This window comes from Pelophylax lessonae, assembly GCF_965119305.1.
Source record: "Pelophylax lessonae genome assembly, chromosome: 10".
Lineage (NCBI taxonomy): Eukaryota > Metazoa > Chordata > Amphibia > Anura > Ranidae > Pelophylax > Pelophylax lessonae.
Window position 1 is genome coordinate 206,979,440 of NC_138777.1, and position 19,566 is coordinate 206,999,005.

At 45.3% G+C, this 19,566-nt stretch overlaps 1 protein-coding gene across 1 annotated transcript in view; it reads right to left on the minus strand.

The window, feature by feature from the left end:
• Positions 1-19,566, minus strand: part of ZC3H18 (zinc finger CCCH-type containing 18) — a 175,912-nt gene that overhangs the window by 110,166 nt on the left and 46,180 nt on the right. Inside the window, exons 4-7 of the mRNA XM_082271053.1 lie at positions 14,055-14,197; positions 12,642-12,734; positions 10,197-10,354; positions 5,273-5,305 (exon numbers count right to left, since the gene is read on the minus strand). Coding sequence (XP_082127179.1) covers positions 5,273-5,305; positions 10,197-10,354; positions 12,642-12,734; positions 14,055-14,197 — 427 coding nt within the window. The remainder of the gene's footprint in view (positions 1-5,272; positions 5,306-10,196; positions 10,355-12,641; positions 12,735-14,054; positions 14,198-19,566) is intronic.

A 19,566-nucleotide genomic window follows, 5' to 3' on the forward strand; every position in this document is an offset into this window, starting at 1 on the left:
TGATCATCTTCCTGCTGATGCCATTTACAGCAATCTGTGCTTCGTCCATGCAGGGCTAATCAAAATGTTCCTTTTAACCACTTGCCTACTGGGCCAATTCTGACATTTATCTCATTTAAAAATCAGTGGCTTTTTTTGCTAGAAAATTACTTCGGAACAAAAAGAAAAAAAAAAAAAAAAAAGAAATCACAATAGGCGTATTTTGATTGGTGTGCGCAAAAGTTATCACGTCTACAAACGAGGGGAAAAAAGGTAACTTATTTATTTTACTAGTAATAGCAGCGATATGCGATTTTTAGCGAGACTGCGGCTGACAGATCCGACCCCTAACTGACCATTGTGATACTTTTGGGGGGACCAGTGATACTTTTTGGGGGGGGGGGGGGGGGGACATGAAATTGTCCAAAACGTTTTGGTATGCTGATGCCTTAAGAGTTCCCTTCACTGGGTGTCCGCCGACATCCGATTCGTCAAATCTGGACAGATGGAAACCCTATTTTCCATCTGTCCAGCGGATCAGATGGGAATGGACCAACGGTCGGTTCCCATCCGATTCCCCCATAGAGATGCATGGGGAACTGACAGCTGCATCTCCGCACACAGCGAGGAGACACAGATGTCATCCTCCTGCTCAGCGGGGGATCGGCGGATCAATCCCCCGTTGAGATAAACGGAGTCCCTTCGACGACGGACAGTGTGAAAGGGGCCTTAGAGTGCAGACTACGAGCCAGGCCTTCTCTCCAACCTCAGTGCCTGACCTCACAAATGCAATTCTAGAAGAATGGTCAAACATTCCCATAGCCACACTCCTAAACCTTGTGGACAGCCTTCCCAGAAGAGTTGAAGCGGTTATAGCTGCAAAGGATGGGCCAACTCAATATTGAACCTTACGGAGAAAGACTGGGATGCCACTCAAGTTCATGTGTGTGTAAAGGCAGGCGTCCCAATACTTTTGATAACATAGTGTACATCTCTCCATGGCATATGGGCGAATGTGCTCGAGTGAATGAGCCCTTTGTGAAATAAAGATGCGCTGTTTGGTCCAGTTTTTATTGTCCGGGCTGAGGTAGGTGTAGGGTGTTCCGGTCTTTAGACACTTCCAATGCAAATAAAATCTGTCACATCTAGGGGGTCTGGCCATAGAGAAAGGCTGCGTAGTTTCTTCAATCCCACTACCAGGATAATAAAAGGAAAGGTAAGTGTGTGCTGCTGGGGAGGGCAGCATTAAAGAGAACCTGTCATTGGCCCTTGCATGGACAAAGCACAACATAACCTATACCCGAAGACAATCACAAAATGGAAAGTTACTTTTCCTTATATAAATATTTACAACATATAAAAAAAAAAAAAAAAAAAAAAAGTCCCGCTTTATAGAGCAGAATAAAAATCATGCAGTGAGGGCTCACATGGTGCAATTTTACAGCCTCCGGATTCCGGTCTTATTTGGACTCGGTCAAACATCCACTACAAACCATAACAATCTAAAAAAAGGTTTAGGAGGCGAGCACGCGGGTGCTGTATACTAGTGGAAGTTTACTCGCTGTTTTGCACTCCACGTGGGATAGTAAACACATGAAACCCGAGCATATTCACAAGGAAATACACTTTATTCTCTTCACCTTTTGTCACACTTCTCATTAATTCACAACTCCAAGTGATTGTAAAGGCAGGTTTTTTTTTTTTTTATCTTACTGCATTCTATGCATTTGGATAAAAAAATCTGTGCAGCAGCCCCCCTAATACTTACCCGAGCCCATCTTTATCCTGCTATGTTGCAGGAGTTTCTCAGCTGGCCGAGACTAACCTCTTCATTGGCTTAGACATCAGCGTAGCGCGATTGGCCCCCACTGCTGTCAAAGTCAGTCAGCCAATCAGGAGAGGGGGAGGGGCAAGGTCACGGCTCTGTGTTTCAATTGACACAGGGAGCTGTGACTCAAGCTTGGGTGCCCCCATAGCAAGCTGCTTACTGTGGGGGCAATCAAAGGGAGGGGCAAGGAGCGCTGAAGAGGGATCTGAGAAGAGGAGGATCCGGACTGCTCTGTGCAAAAAACCAACCACACAGAGGTGGTAAGTATAGGTTTGTTAGTATATAAAAAAAAAAAAAAAAAAAAGGATTTTACAAATCACTAATACTTGAAAAGAAACAAAGAAATTTTTAAAAAGGGACCTTAAAAGTTTTAAATGTCTTTTTTTAAGGGGACTTTAAGACCCCGTTCACACTGGGGCGACGCTACTTGCCGGGGCGACCTCACAGGTCACGGTGCGCAGCTCGCGGTGCGGCCGGCACGGACTTCATATCATTGAAGTCAATGCAGGTCGCTCCGGGTCGCCCCAAAGAAGCTCCAGACGCTTTTTCTAAGTCGGAGCGACTTGTGTCGCTCCTATTAGAACGGGTCCACAGCTTCTCTATGGCAGGCGACCAGGTCGCCTGACAGGTCGCCCCAGTGTGAACGGGGTCTTAAGGTGCACACATGTCCACCCTTAGGAATGGTGACACAAGAACATCAATAAAATAAGATTTATAACAAAATCATGTTAAAATATTCAGGGTAGAAAGCCCATAATAAAAGAATTACCAACAGAAAGAAATATACCGTACAAACGAAAAGGATATTTTAATACACTGGCAGAGACCCCTTAGGAGCGACCTCCGAAGAAGATGGCAATGAAAAAGGTGGGAGACAACCAGCAGCCCCAACTATGGCATTTCTCTCTTCTGCATCCCTTGAACCCTGAAAAAGCTCATGCTGTGAAATGCGATGGAATTTAGCACCTTCCTTCATTGGTCTTCATTTTGCTTTTTGTATTTTTATATGCTGGGTAGCATTGTAATCAATGGAAGGTGCATGGGATTGCTGTATTGTTGTACCATGAATGTGAATGCACTTGGTAATGCTTTTTTTATGGGGTTTCTACCCCAATTCTTTTAACATGATTTTGTAATAAATACTTGCAATTTTACTAATATTTTATGTAACTTTTCCTAAGGGTGAAGTTGCTAGCACCTTAAAGTGGCTGTAAACCTCAGACATGAAATGGGAACAAAGCATAACCCTTTATAGTGTTTACTTGTCTCAATCCAGAGTTCTAAGCCCCCGTTCACACTAAACCTGACTTTGAAAACGATTTCAAAGCCACGTGTCAGTGCGACTTGGCTGACATCTGTGCGACTTCATGCACAGATGCCTATGCAAGTCGCACCTGAAATCTCCAAAATAGTGCAGGAACTTTTTCAAATCGGTGTGGCAATGCAAAGTCAGCGTTGCACGGTTTGAACAGTTTCCATTGCCGACAATAGGGTGCGACTTGTCTTGCAATTTGGATCTGTCAAATCGCATGTTAAGTCACTACGGTGTTAACTGGGTGAAGTGTAATCTGTCTGCTGCATCACTGCTCTGCTATCAGCATGAAACACTTCTAACAAGTTTGGCAGACACAGAGAAAAAAAAAATAGATAGTGGAGGGATCTCCAGCATATAACCTGTGATTGACAACCTCAGCTCTGTTCCTGTGCGAAGGGTTTGTGGTCCCTTCTCTCCAATCAGCTTCGACCTCTCCTCACTGAGCTCTGCAGTGTGTAATTTCATCTCTCTGCCCTGTTTTTTTGAACTTTTAGAAAAACTTTATAAATTCTGGACTTTGAATGTATGTAGAGAAGAGGACTGCAGAAAAAAAAGGTACAACTTATAAAGGAGTATTGGTTTCATCTCTGTATCACCTCTGAGGCCAGTCACTTCACTGGATCTATGCAAGGGTTTACTAACACTTTAAAAGTCCCAATTCCTCCTTACTTTGTTTTTCTCCCATATTGGGATGTGGTACTGGGTTCTCCATTGGAACCATTCATTTTTGCTTAAACAATTTTACCATCCCCAGAACAACCACACAGTCTAACGCCTCGTACACACGCATCGATTATTGGCCGGGAATTTTTGGCCAACGTCCGATCGGCCGATTTTCCGCTTGTTAGTATGATGCTTCCGACAACGGACTCCGACTTTTCGGCCGAATAAAATCTGGTGTGCAGGCTATAAAATTTTTGTTGGCCGTCAACACAAGGGACGATTTTCCATCAGTCAGTACAGATTTCGGCAGACAAAAATCTGATGAGCAAGACTGGGCATGCTCAGAGAAGAAAAAACATACGGAAAGTAAATCAGCACATGACATCACTTCTGAAGTAGATTTTTGTTGGTCGAGAAAATTCGTGTGCAGTCTAGGCACATGCCCACCAACAAAACACAACTTGGACAAAAGTCGGACGATCGGTCAGCCGATAATCGTTGCGTGTGTACGAGGCATAAAACGTGACACCTTGAAATGTGCCGTGGCTGTACCCGACATCCACCTCAACATGGCGATCGCCAGCACAATCTAAAAAGCAGAGGAAGGCAGCAACAGTGCTCCAGCTATTGCAGAACTAAAAGACTGATTTAAAACAGGCATGACTCCCAGAGGCATGATGGGATTTGTAGTTTTACCATGGATGGGAGTGGCAAGATTGCCTATCCCGGCTTTAAAAAATTCTCCCGAATCAGAGATTGTCGCTCATTCTCTGCCTGTCCCGGATCAACAATGCACAGCAGCTGAAACTCACATCTGTGCAAGTCTCACATGTAGCGAGCCATTTGGGGCTTTAACTTCTACAGACTGGTCTGGGAGCTGAAGGAAATAGATGGTACTTCCAGGTAAGGACGGCAGGTCACTCACTCCATGAGACCCCTATAATGAACTTATTTGCTCCCTTTTGGTCCATTAATACCACCACTGTAAGTACTTTGTTACATCTGTTCAATAATGCAAAAATATTTGTTCATCCTTCCAGAAAATCTAGCTGTGCTCTTGTGCTCTATGCCTGTACTGTATTCTTTAAGGACATCTCTAAGGTCAACAGAACATACCCCCAACGTTATAGAGAAATGTTCTGGGGTCCCATCCTGGAGTGACAACTCTACTCCTTCATAAAGTACAGTGATTGTGTCACCCTAGGGCAGGAAGTGTTATTGGCAGGATCACCAGGTGAAACTGAGGGGGAGAAAAAGCCTGAAAAAAGAAAACTCATGCAGCCAGCACATCTAAAGCCTGGTAAGCCGCAATATATGACATTCTTTTTGGGTTTAGATACGCCTTAAAAAGGAAAATAAATGCTAGTGGGTAAACCATGCACTGACACGGATGAAAAGCCTGGTGCTGCGGGCAGTTCCTCTGAGTCCTTATTTTAAATCTAGTGAACAAGGCCAGAGAGCATAGAAGACACACGGCAATCACTTACCCACGTGTTATTGTTTCTCTAAACTCCACCTCCCTGAAAAAAGAAAGACAAAAAATAAAAATAAAAATAAGTGACCCGGTCACAGAGCAATTTACTGATGGAAGAAAAGTTTACCTAATCTAATGCCAGGGCAGTGAATTGGAGAAGCTTTACAACCCAGAAACACTGGGAAAAAAATGCTGGCTGCTTCCTTTAGACCCTTCTCACACGGATGTAGCTTACCCTTTTAAATACAGCGCTTGGAGTTAAAGTGGTGTTAAACCCACTTTTAAAAAAACGTTTTGACAGGGAAGGCATTTATGGCAGAAGAGGCACTATTGGTCTCTTCTGCCATAAACGCTTCCTCCTGCCTGTCAGCTGCAATATACACAGAGCCGCGCATGAACAGCTCGGCTTACATTTACAGCTCCAATTTGTGCCGCAGTGATAGGACTCCTATGTGCATTCTCGAGAGCGATGTCATCACAGCCCAGTCAATCAAGTGGGGAAAGAGACAAACCTGGAAGGAAGCCCAGGACCTGCCAGATTGGTGGACTTCTTTGAGATGTACAAGTTGGTTCTAATGTGCGGGGTGTACCAGCACCATATTTAATGATGGATACGTTTCTGCCTATATATCTCTTAGCATTAAGAACACAATTTAACCTGACAAAAAATTGCCCAGTGGTGACTGGTTCTCTATAAAAGGATAAGTGCATTATTTACAAAGAACTCCCTTCTCCACTGTGACCCTTGCTGTGCCTTCAGTCTGTGCAGTCGCTTTATTTTCTACAAATTCTCTATTAAGACTGGTTCTCTTTAAAATGTATGGTAATCCCTCAAAGTATTATTTCAAATATGCATTCCTTTAGTAATAAACCATACAGGCATACCCCATTTTACGTACACTCATTTTAAGTACACTCGAGTGTACGGACACAGTTTGGTCAGCTTGGCATTGCACTATTCCCAATTTTTAACATTGGCGTCTATGGGAAATATTGGTCAGCTTGACATGGCACCACTCCCAAACCATAAGTGACAGGGATACCAAACTTAGGGAGCATCGAGAAGGGACCCAGGACTACAACATATCATTTTGTGGTCGGTCAGCTTGCCTAGGTAATCTACCATGTCATAGTCCTGGTTCCCCTTAACATGCTCCCCAAGTTTGGTGTCCTTGTCAGTTATGGTTTGGGAGCAGTGCCATGTCAAGCTGACCAAGATTTCCTATAGAGCTATTGTATTTACATGCATTGAGAAGTATAAAAAGGTATTGCTTCACTTTAAGTACATTTTCGTTTTACATACATGCTCTGGTCCCATTGTGTACTTAAAAGTGGGGTATGCCTGTACAGTTACAAAACAGTTTACTTCCATGTGCTTGCTGACTGGTGCTACAAGACTGTTGATGCTATGGCATGCCTGTAGTCCCGTAGTGAGGGGGCGTGTCTTTGCTGACAACACCTGGTCAGCCCTGCTCTTCTTGATTGGCAGTGGCTTTTTCCCCCCCTACTGTCCAACGCATTCTGCTTCCACTTCTCCCTGATGCAGTCATCCCTTCCCCATCGCCAATCAGCCCTGCTCTTGACTGACAGTGGCTTTCCCCATTGTCCATGTCATCTTGTCAGTCCTCTCAGCTACAGATACACCACCCAGGCAGCTCTGTTCTACTTTGCCAACAGCTTTCCCGGTCGCCCTCCCCACCCCCTCTGCAGACATGCCTCTAACCAGCCCTCCTCTACCTAAATGGCAGCAGCTTTCCCCTCTATCCTACATGTCATACGGCTATCAGTCCTCCATGCTGCAAACATAATTCCCAGCCAGCCCTGCTCTGATTGATTGACAGCTGCTTTTCTTGCTGTTCTACACCATATTCTGCTACTGGCTCTGCTGCAGACACCTCCCTCCCTTCCGGGGCCAGTCCTGCAATACTTGGACCGTCGATTTCGCTGCTGTCCTTTGTGTCATTCTGTCAGTCCTTCCTGCTGCAGCCAAGCCCCTCCACTTACAGACACACCCCAGCCAGCCCTGTTCTACTTGACTGGCAGCGACTTCCACTTTCCTACACATCATTCTGGTGCCTGTACTTCCTGCTGCAATTATGCCCCCCCCCCCCCCCACACACACACACTTCCTGTAGACATGCCCCTGACCAGCTGTCCTACACATCATTCTGGTGCCTGTACTCCTTGCTGCAAATATGCCCCCCCCCCCACATACACACTTCCTGTAGACATGCCCCTGACCAGCTGTCCTACACATCATTCAGCAGTCAGTCCTTAAAATGCTACAAACACAATCCCCAGGAAGCCCTGCCCTTCTTGATTGACAACTGCTTTTCCTGCTGTCCTACACATTATCCTTCTGCTGGCCCTCCCTGCTTAAAACACCTCCTCCCTTTCTGGGGCAGTTCAGCCCTACTTGATTGACAGTGTTGCAGACCCCCTCCTCCACGCCCCCCCCCCCCCCCCCAAGCCAATCCTGTTCTACTTGAGCCTCTCCAATCCTATGGAACTCCTAACCCCAAGCTGTCCGATTATCTCCTACTCTAGGTAGCTTTTAGACCAGGGGTAGGGAACCTATGGCTCGCGAGCCAGACATGGCTGTTGATGGCTGCATCTGGCTCGCAGACAAATCTTTAATAAGGGGGGCGTGTCCGGACGTGAGCCACGCTGGACGCGTAGTCCCAGAGCTCCGCCGCGTCTACCACTCAATCCAGTACCATCCACGTAGCTGTGCCCGGTGCCAAGGAGATTTCTGCACCCATCGACGGTACACTTTGTGGACTACCCCCCCGTTACCCTCCGTTCGTCTCTGGGTGACCGGATTGCTGCGCTACGGACCCCGCGGCCTTCTCGCGGTACCGCCGCCGGCTCGTGTGCTGTGCATCTGAGGGCCTTTGCAATCACCGCCCAGTAAGGAGACCTGCCATCAGCTCCCTGTGCCCCGACAGACACGATCTCCTTTCCCTTGGACACCCTGGGACCCGCCTCTCACATCCACTTCTGAGGCCTTCAGCGGCCGGCCGCTATTTTCTCAGGGCCTATACTCCCCTCCATCACTCACAGGCCTGCAGGCGCTTCACCACTCCAGCCTCATTGCATATCTGCCTGCTCTGCTCTCTTCCTGACCGGACTCCAGGCACTTTCACACGGCTCCATCTACCTACTGTATAGCTGCAGCCCATGAATATGAATGTTAAATAAAGGTTCCCGACCCCTGAAATATAGTGTATGGCTCTCACTGAACAACATTTGAAAATATGTGGTGTTCATGGCTCTCTCAGCCAAAAAGGTTCCCGACCCTTGTTTTAGACGATCCCTGAAAACCCTCCTCAGGAGAGAAGCCTATCCTACCCACACCGAACAACTGTACTTCCATTTTCTCCATCAGTTCATCCCCCCCAGTTACTGCCTTTTGTTTCACTTGACCCTCCTTTCTAGATTGTAAGCTCTAAGGAGCAGGGCCCTCTGAATCCTCCTGTATTGAATTGTATTGTAACTGTACTGTCTGCCCTCATATTGCCAAAGTGCTGTGCAAACTGTTGGCGCTATATAAATCCTGTATAATAACCATAATAACTTGATAGACTTGACAGCAACTTTCCCCACTGCCCTACACATCATTCTGCTGTCAGTCCTCCCTGCTGAAGATATCCCTCCTGGAAACAAACCCCATCCAGCCAGTCCTGCTCAACTTGATTAACAGTGACTTTCCTGCTGCCCTGCACATCATTCTGCTGCCTGCACTCCCTCCGGCAAAGCACCCCCCCCCCCCATCACCACCTCTGCTCTACATAATTCACAGCATCTTACTCCAACATCCTACAAGTCGCACCGCTGTCATTCCGCCCTGCTGCAAACAACCCCCATCCTGCCTGGCTCTACCTGTCCTACACCTCACTCTGCTCCCTGTCCTCTTCTGCAGACATGCCTCCAGCCAGCCCTGCTCTACCTAATTGACAGTAGCTTTCTCCACTGTACTACACTTTATTCTGCTGCCTGTTCTCCCTGCTGAAGACACCCCCATCCCCTCCCGTGGCTAATCATAGTGTACTTGATTAGCAGTGGCTTTCCCTGCTGCACTACATGTTTTACTGCTGTCCATCCTCGCTCCCCCAACCCAGTTCTACATGAGATTTCCCCACTGCTCTACGCATCTTATGGCCTGTACGCATGAATCAAAAATCAGACGACAGATTGTCCGTTTTTTTTTTTTATGCATGCTAGTTGAATATCGAACAGGAAGAGTTTACTAAAGTTAAGAAAATTCATGTTATGTGTTGTAATTTCGGACAACTGTACTGATTGGATGGATGAAAATTGTACTATCTAGCATCGTATGAGAAACATTTTCATGCTTGTCCAATCTGATAATAATCGATAAAACATTGTGATTGGCTCTTGAAAGCGCTATACCAACAATCAAATAATTGTACGATCGCTTTGTAAGCAGTATTTTTCATCCGATTTTTGGATCGTGTGTACGGGCCTTTACTGCTGCTCATCCTCCCTGCTGGAGACACTCCTCACTAATCCTACTTGATTGACAGTCGCTTTTCCCACTCTCCTACACATTCTGCTGTCTGTTTTCACTGCGGCAGACATGCAGGAAAGAGTCACTCAAGAAGAAGGAAAGAAAGAGGCTGTGCAGTCACATGATGGCTGAAAAAACCCAAAATAAGGAATAAAAAAAAAAAAAAAAGAAAAAAAAAAGGAACTGTATTAAAGTTATAGAAACTAATAGTATCCAATGCCTTCACTTACTTCATTAATATATTTTCTTCTGTAACAAACCTTTACTAGCAGCAATTCGTTGACCATAAACTCTTAGTAAAGATTTACTGACATTCCTTTACCGAACGGCTACAAGATAACAGCCCATTGTACAGAAATATGGGGAGCACAGACGGTTGTATACATTTTATTTTTAGACCACGCACCCAGTTTCTCGCACTTCTCTGGTGATTCGGTAGTTCCAGTCCCGAAGATAATCGTTCTCTTTATCGAATTCTCGTTCGTCCTCGCCAATGGTGACAGTAAGGCGCTTCTCCTCAAAGTCTGGCTCCTGTTCCTTCCGCATGGTGGCTTTCTTCAACACCTAAACAAGAAAAAGAAAAGCTTGATTCAGAGACAGGACATCTACCTTCTACACAAACAGATCAAGACACTACACAGATCATAAAAGACAGCCAAAAGCAACAACCTTCACTGTGGAGTCCTAGTATATACTGAAAAAAGCCTTCACCGCACCTTCTGGATTCTCACGTATGATTTAAAATTATTGTAAAACCACATATACATATACATATATATACATATATATATATATATATATATATATATATACATACATACATACATACATACATACATACATACATATATATATATATACACATACATACATACATACATACATACATATATATATATATATATATATATATATATATATATATATATATATATATATATATATATATATATATATATATATGTTATACTTACCTCCTCTGTGCAGTTGGTTTTGCACAGAGCAGCCTGAAATCCCCTCTTCTTGGGTCCCTCTTCTGCTCTCCGGGCCCCTCCCTCCTGGTGAGTGACCCCATAGCAAGCAGCTTGCTATGGGGGCACCTGAGCCAAGTCACAGCTCCCCGAGTCCATTCAGACAAGAAGCTGCGGCCCGGCTCCACCCCCTTTCTCTTCTCATTGGTTGACCGACTTTGATTGACAGCAGTGGGAGCCAATGACGCCACTGCTGTGTCTCAGCCAGTCAGGAGAGAGAGTCCGGGGGTGGCCAAAGCATTCATGGACATCGCTGGATAGAAATGGGCCCAGGTGAGTATTAGGGGGGCTGCTACACAGAAGGCTTTTTATCTTAATGCATAGAATGCATTAAGATAAAAAAAACCTGACTTTACAAACCCCTTAATAATGATGTACACAGTAGCCTTCAGCCTCCCCAGGATTTACATATCATGCATCCCAGGAGGACTAATGGTACTCTACTGCACATGCACTGCGGCATTTCATCAAGAGGCTGGCAGTCCGGCTTCTTGGTTCTTCAATCTAGCTCCGCGATGATGTGCCACGGCGCATACGCTTCATCAGCGGGCCGGCTGCAAAAACAGCCAGTTCCCGATAAGGTCAGAGAAGAGGACGGCCTGGTGTAAAAGGTGGAACGTCCTATCCCTAAAGAACACCTCTGGATAGGCTAAGCGCGAGTACGATTTCTGTAGGTGAAAAAAATGAAAAGATCGTAAAAAACAGGGGGTGGGGAGGAAGTAGAAAATTCCCTAGGTACAACAAGCATAGCACCTCTCACAGCTATTTGTTTTCTCTGCCATCAATTAGTTTTGCTCTTCATCATGTGTGGACATCATTTTTAAGGCTTACATAAGTCACTGTACTGCTCTTTTCAAGTATTATATGAAAGAACTCATCCCTGACATCTATTTAGATGTGCATGCTCCTGCCCAGTCCTCCCAATGTGCTTATCAGTTGCTTGATTAGTGTAATTAAAGCAGTTTTCCAGCTTTTAGTGCAGTTTAAATAGTTTGTTTTGACCAAGCTGGTCCAAACTAAATATCAACTTCACCAACAGATGCAGTGTCTGGGAGTGCTGTATTAACTGTATGAAGCCTCAGTTACATACAGGATACAGTGCTGTGTTCCGGCGGAACTTCCCACCCCTCTCCAGGAACACAAATCAGGCTGAGCACTGCTCAGACTCTCATAAGGAGCTTGGTAATCTATGAACAAGTACCAAGTTTCCTCTGACTGGCTGTGTTGGAGATCATGACATCACTCACCTCTCCACCTCAGCCAGAAGCAGCTTTGTATACATTCATAGAATACAAAGTTTCCTGTGAATGGCTGAGCAATGCTCAGCCTGTCCAGATTTTGTTCTGGGGGTGGGCAAGGAAGTTCCCATCTGACTGCCAGAACACAGCTCTGTATAGTGTGTATGCAGCTGATACAGTTTATACAGTGCTCCCAGTCACTGCATCTCCTAGTGACAATACCAGTTCATTTGGACCAGTGTCATTCAAACAAAATTATTTAAACTTCACTAAAAGCTGGAGATTAGCATCAGAACAACTGATAAATAGATTAAACAGCTAAAGTCTGCACCATTTACAGTAGAGACCAGCAGAAAGAAGCACGTGCATCCACAGGGTTACCAGGGATTGGTTTTGAAATATTATTCTCAATGCAGGGTGCTGTTGCATTTACAAGAGCCTGTTGGTCGCCGCCCCACCAAACTCGATTTAGCAACCGAGCAAAGGCCAGCAGACAGATCCAGTGATGACGACATTGGGTATCAAAAGAGGTATTTCTTACAGCTGTAAAAATCAGAATAATGGTGTGAAGGGATACTCCACCTCCTTAGCATGTCTGAGTCCTCTCTCCCAGGCGCTCTCTGTTGGTGGTTCCAGAATCGGGGGAGGAAGAAGCTCCTCGGTGACCGGAGCCCCCTGAAAAGACAAAGATCATATGTGTAACAACCCACTTTGGATTACAGCTGTAAACCCAGAAACAAAATGACAGCAATAAACCAGCCAAGCACCAAGGTCGGATCTCTGGCCTATTAAGTATTTAGACACTACACAGAGATCAGACCCATTTCCTCTACTCCCCATAATGGGAGAGCAGGGATCAATCAATCCCTCCCAAAATACAAACCTGATGTACCAACAAACTCACCAAGAGACCCTCAGCAGCCAGACCAAAATCCACCTTATATTTATTTTCTGTGTCATTTGGAAACAAGCTCTCTTTAAAGGGCCACTCCTAAAAGCGTCAATTCGTTTTTTTTTTGGTAGTAGCTGCAAAATGAAACCTCAATCTATTGTTTGGGAACTATACTGGTGAGGGCTCTGTGCCGAGTTCCTGGGTCTTTACACCGTCTTTGCCAATAAGTGGTTCCCACCATCCCTGCACAGAGTTCCTGGATCTTTACACCTTATCTGCCCATTATGAGGGGTTCCCACCATCCCTGTGCTGAGTTCCCGGGTCCCTACACCTTCTCAGCACATTATGAAGGGTTCCTACCATTCCTCTTCCGAGTTCCTGGGTCTGTACCCCTGCTCTGAATATTATGAGGGGTTTCCATCATCCCTGTGCCAAGCTCTTGGATCTTTACACCTTCTCTGCCCACTGTGAGGGGTTCCCACCGGTCCACTTTTTGAGTTCCTTGGTCTCTACATCTGCTGTGCCCATTAGGAAGGGTTCCCACCATCCCTGTGCAGAGTTCCCAAGCCTATACACTTGCGTTCCCCATTATGAGGGGTTCCCACCATTCCTTCTTCAGAGTTCCTGGGTCTCAACATCTGCTGTGCCCATTAGGAAGGGTTCCCACCATCCCTGTGCAGAGTTCCCAAGCCTATACACTTGCGTTCCCCATTATGAGGGGTTCCCACCATTCCTTCTTCAGAGTTCCTGGGTCTCAACATCTGCTGTGCCCATTAGGAAGGGTTCCCACCATCCCTGTGCCGAGTTCCCAAGCCTATACACTTGCGTTCCCCATTATGAGGGGTTCCCACTATTCCTGCACTGAGTGCCTGGCTCTGCACACCTGCTACTGTGGGAACACAAGGTGGGCAGGGACACAACTGGCAAGACACTGGCAGAGGCAGAAATCACTGTTGGAATGACATAAACCTATAAGCTGGAGGATGATCAATAACTGAAAATGTCACGTTGGGGTGGAATAATACTTTAAATAGTTCTGGAATGGGTACTAAAGAACAAAAACAAAGAGCATGCGGCTATTTTCCAATCACATTACAACTTACCCAAGGGTTCTGAGGCAGTTGTACCCCACCGGGGGCTGTGCCATTGGCAGAAAATGGGTCTGGTTTAGAGATCAGTGAATAATTCCCCTTATCATTCATGCCAGGGTGTATGAACCGACAGCTCATTCCCCAAGTGCAGTTCCCTGGAAAACACACATCGGTCACATCAGTGAGGTCATCAAAATTGGACAGAAAAATAGTTACCTGTTTGGATTCAATTAGAAAGTAAAATACAACACAGAGCATACTGGAGGTCAGCCAGCTCGGGTTTACATCTACTAAAACCAGTTGTGAACAATGGGCACACTACCTACTTCCAAGAAGGCTTCATGAAGTAGACTGAGTGTATGTAGTACGTCCTGTTCATTGCAGTTCCCCTCACTCACTGACAATTCCCAGCTGTCAAAATGACAGCGTGGAGTTGCTGGATTAAATACAGCTGCTATAGAATCTTCAGTTAAAGGTGAACCCGGGGATGGTTCTAAAATATACCTTTTCAGTGGGTCTCCCCCTCTCCTTGCAAGGAATAAATGCTCGACAAGTCTAAGGTGCAATTCCCTCACTCCAGCAGGCTCTGGCACTCTGAGGCTCCAGGTTGTAGGCGGGCCCTTGCTCCCCCCACATGCATTGCAGGGCTATTGGCCTTGCATTGCACATGGAAATTTAATCCTGCGACTGCCGGCCAGACCGCCAAAGAGAAGAGGCTGGAGGGGACCAGTTGCATAGATGGAGGGAATAAAGGAAGTATTACAGATTATTCTTCCACCACTAGACTTAACCCTTGCAGTGTAAACAAACAAGAAAAGAGGGCGCACCGGCCTAGAGCATTATCCTCAGTAGGCTTTTATTAATAAATAATTAAAAAGGGTCTACTCACAAACAAGTGATGTAAACCAGCATATTAAATCCGACAGACAACGTCCATAGTGTTGGAGTCCACTGTCTAAATCCTGGAGACCGGCTGACGCGTTCGAGGCTGTACCTCTTCCTCAGAGCCTTTGGAAGGCTGAGAGGCTCTGAGGAAGAGGCACAGCCTCAAAAACGCATCAGCCGGTCTCCAGGATTTAGACAGTGGACTCCAACACTATGGACGTTGTCTGTCGGATTTAATATGCTGGTTTACATCACTTGTTTGTGAGTAGACACTTTTATTTATTAAGAAAAGCCTACTGAGGATAATGCGCTAGGCTGGTGCGCCCTCTCTTTTTTTGTTTATGTTTACAGTGTCAAGTCGACCACCCCGGTCGTAGAGGGCAGCAAGGTCTAGCCATTTGGGGATGCCAAGTGAAAAGTCCCATGATAGAGAGTGTTCGGGAACCAGGTTCTGAGCGCAGGAGCAAGGTGCCAAGCATCGTATTTTTCTTTTGGAGCTTAACCCTTGCAGTGCAGGGGTAGTTTCCTTCGGTCTGAAGCGGGTCTTTATTGTAACATGACAGATCATTTTTTGGTTGTAAACCTCAGACATGAAATAAACAAATCATGTCCCTCTATAGTGTGAACTTGTCTCAGTCCAGAGCACTAAGTGTTATTTCTATCTGCTGCTTTGCTCCTCTGTATTCTGCATGAATCACTTCTGACAAGTTTTCCTGACACCAAGAAATTAATAGTGACAGGGGGAGGTAGCTCCAGCTGATTTACAGCCTCAGCTCTGTTCCTGTGCTGTGTAAAAGGGGGGGGGGGGGAGGGGTGTCACTTCCCTCCAATCAACTCTCAGAGCTCTCCTCACTGAGCTCTGCAGAGTCTAACTTCAGCTCCCCAACCCCTTCATTCTGAACGGTCACTGAAACCTATAAATTCAGCACTTTGAATTAATGTAGAGAAGACTGCAGGTGGACAGATGTACATAGAAGGATTGGTTTCATCTCGGTGTTTCATCTGAGGCCAGTCCCTTCACTGGGTATACACAGTGCCTTGCGAAAGTATTCGGCCCGCTTGAACTTTGCGACCTTTTGCCACATATCAGGCTTCAAACAAAGATATAAAACGAATTTTTTGTGAAGAATCAACAACAAGTGGGACACGATCATGAAGTGTAGCGAAATTTATTGGATATTTCAAACTTTGTTGAATAAAAACTGAAAAAATTGGGCGTGCAAAATTATTTAGCCCCCTTAAGTTAATACTTTGTAGCACCACCTTTTGCTGCGATTACAGCTGTAAGTCGCTTGGGGTATGTCTCTATCAGTTTTGCACATCGAGAGACAAATTTTTGTTGCCCATTCCTCCTTGCAAAACAGCTCGAGCTCAGTGAGGTTGGATGGAGAGCGTTTGTTAACAGCAGTTTTCAGTTCTTTCCACAGATTCTCGATTGGATTCAGGTCTGGACTTTGACTTGGCCATTCTAACACCTGTTTATTTGTGAACCATTCCATTGTAGATTTTGCTTTATGTTTTGGATCATTGTCTTGTTGGGAGACAAATCTCCATCCCAGTCTCAGGTCTTTTGCAGACTCCATCAGGTTTTCTTCCAGAATGGTCCTGTATTTGGCTCCATCTATCTTTCCATCAATTTTAACCATCTTCCCTGTCCCTGCTGAAGAAAAGCAGGCCCAAACCATGATGCTGCCACCACAATGTTTGACAGTGGGGATGGTGTGTTCAGGGTGATGAGCTGTGTTGCTTTTACGCCAAACATAACGTTTTGCATTGTTGCCAAAAAGTTCGATTTTGGTTTCATCTGACCAGAGCACCTTCTTCCACATGTTTGGTGTGTCTCCCAGGTGGCTTGTGGCAAACTTTAAACGACACTTTTTATGGATATCTTTAAGAAATGGCTTTCTTCTTGCCACTCTTCCATAAAGGCCAGATTTGTGCAGTATACGACTGATTGTTGTCCTATGGACAGAGTCTCCCACCTCAGCTGTAGATCTCTGCAGTTCATCCAGAGTGATCATGGGCCTCTTGGCTGCATCTCTGATCAGTCTTCTCCTTGTATGAGCTGAAAGTTTAGAGGGACGGCCAGGTCTTCGTAGATTTGCAGTGGTCTGATACTCCTTCCATTTCAATATCGCTTGCACAGTGCTCCTTGGGATGTTTAAAGCTTGGGAAATCTTTTTGTATCCAAATCCGGCTTTAAACTTCTCCACGACAGTATCTCGGACCTGCCTGGTGTGTTCCTTGTTCTTCATGATGCTCTCTGCGCTTTAAACGGACCTCTGAGACTATCACAGTGCAGGTGCATTTATACGGAGACTTGATTACACACAGGTGGATTCTATTTATCATCATTAGTAATTTAGGTCAACATTGGATCATTCAGAGAGTTCACTGAACTTCTGGAGAGCGTTTGCTGCACTGAAAGTAAAGGGGCTGAATAATTTTGCACGGCCAATTTTTCAGTTTTTTTAATTTGTTAACAAAGTTTGAAATATCCAATAAATTGCATTCCACTTCATGATTGTGTCCCACTTGTTGATTCTTCACAATTAGTTTTATATCTTTATGTTTGAAGCTTGAAATGTGGCAAAAGGTCCAAAGTTCAAGGGGGGCAAACACTTTTGCAAGGCACTCTATATACCCAGTGAAGGGACTGGCCTCAGGTGAAACCCAGAGATGAAACCAATCCTCCTACGTACATCTGTCCACCTGCAGTCTTCTTTACATCAAGGCACTGTATATGTAAGAGTTTACATCCACTTTAAATAACACGTGTTCCTTTCCCATTAATCCTTTGTTTCTCTATCATCCATTGACAGACGCAGCTCCATATCTTCTTAGACCATTGGTTATGCTCCTCTCATCAGGAATAGGACACTAGGCAGGAAAAAAGCTTTACCATGCCTATGGGGCTGTCCCTGCAGGCATAACCCCACACACTCTGCTACAGCTTCCAATTTGTTTCTGCCAAGTTTAGGAGTAGGGCCTAGTTCCCTGGTGGGACTTTGGTCTTCGCTATATATAAAGGTGAAAAAAGAAGATATGGAGCTGCATCTCTCAATGGACTTCAGAGAAAAGGATTTTACAGTAAATACAAAAATCCAGTTTTACCCTAATCCGCACCTAATTAACTTATTTTTCCCCTTCACCCCCTTAAAGAGGAAGTAAACTTTCCTATCGTTTTCAGCCGAAGAAGCTGCATTCTTGGCCTCTTAAATCTTCAAATGCCACGATGCTGCACATGTAATCAGTTAGGACACCAGCCATTGGATGGTTTGGTTGAGAGCATAACCAATGGCAATTTCATTCCCAGGATGTGCCTGGAATATAACTTTTTTGAAACGGTTAAATTGATGGGTTTACTTCTACTTTAACTGTCATTTTTCAGCCAATAGGTTTTTTCTAATCAATATTTAACCACTTCCATACCGTGTAAATTCCAGCATTCCTCTCCTAGGGCTCTTTCACATGGGCGGTCCGATCAGATCCGCCTGTCAGTTTTTTAGGCGGATCTGATCGGATCCTCCATGCAGCTCTATGGGGCAGCGGGTGTCAGCGGAGGTCACCTCCGCTGACATCCGCATCCGATCCTGTGCTGAAATCTGGACGGATGGAAACCCTATTTTTCCATCCGTTCAGTAATCGGAGCGGAGCGGATCTGATGACAGCGGACAAGCGGTCCGCTCTCATCCGATCCCCCATAGAGGGCAGCGGGTGCTGAGACACCTCCCTCTCCGCAAGCGGAGACGGAGCTGTCATCCGCCCGGCTCAGCGGGGATCGCGGACCGTGTGAAAGAAGCCCTACAAGTAAAAAGATCTTTTTTTTTTTTTTTGCTAGAAAATTACTCAGAACCCCCTAACATCATAAATATTTTGCAGAGACTTCGAACCTTGGCACCCCAGATGTTTTGGAACTACATTTCCCATTATGCTCAACTACACTGCAGAGTGCATGAGCATCATTGGAAATGTAGTTACAAAATATCTGGGGTGCCGAGGTTTGCCATCACTGCCCTAGGGAATAAAATGGCGGTCATTGCAAATTTTTTATGTCACACGGTATTTGCGCAGCAATTTTTCAAAACACTTTCAGGAATTAAAAGAAAAACCGTAAAAAGGTAAAACAATTTTTTTGTATAATGTATATTATTGTTATTATTGTTACGTCGAGTAAATAGAGCAAGCAAGAGAGGATGGCTACATTCCTACATACTGTGGGATCATGGAGAATGAACGTAGCCACCCTCTAACAGGAAGTCAGATCACAACAGCAAAAAATTATATATTAAAAAAGGCATTTAACAAAAGACTGAACAGGCAAGCTATTAAATCGCAAAAAAGGACATGCAATGCCTCCTCTGCAAAATAATACACCTACCTGCATAGCTACAGCCACCGGCAGTGATCGCATGAAAAAAACCATAACAGGCTAGTTGTACTGAAGTTGATCGATCGCTGGTTCCTGCTGAAGCGGCCAAATTACTGACTTATCTATAGCTGGCCTTACCCCTGTGAGCCAGGATGACCGTTGTGTCATCCTTTCTCATCCCAATGGAGATGCCTGAACACTGGCACTCGGGGAGGAGATGCCAGCGCAGGAAAGGGACCCATGCCATTCGAGGGGAAGTAACTTTAG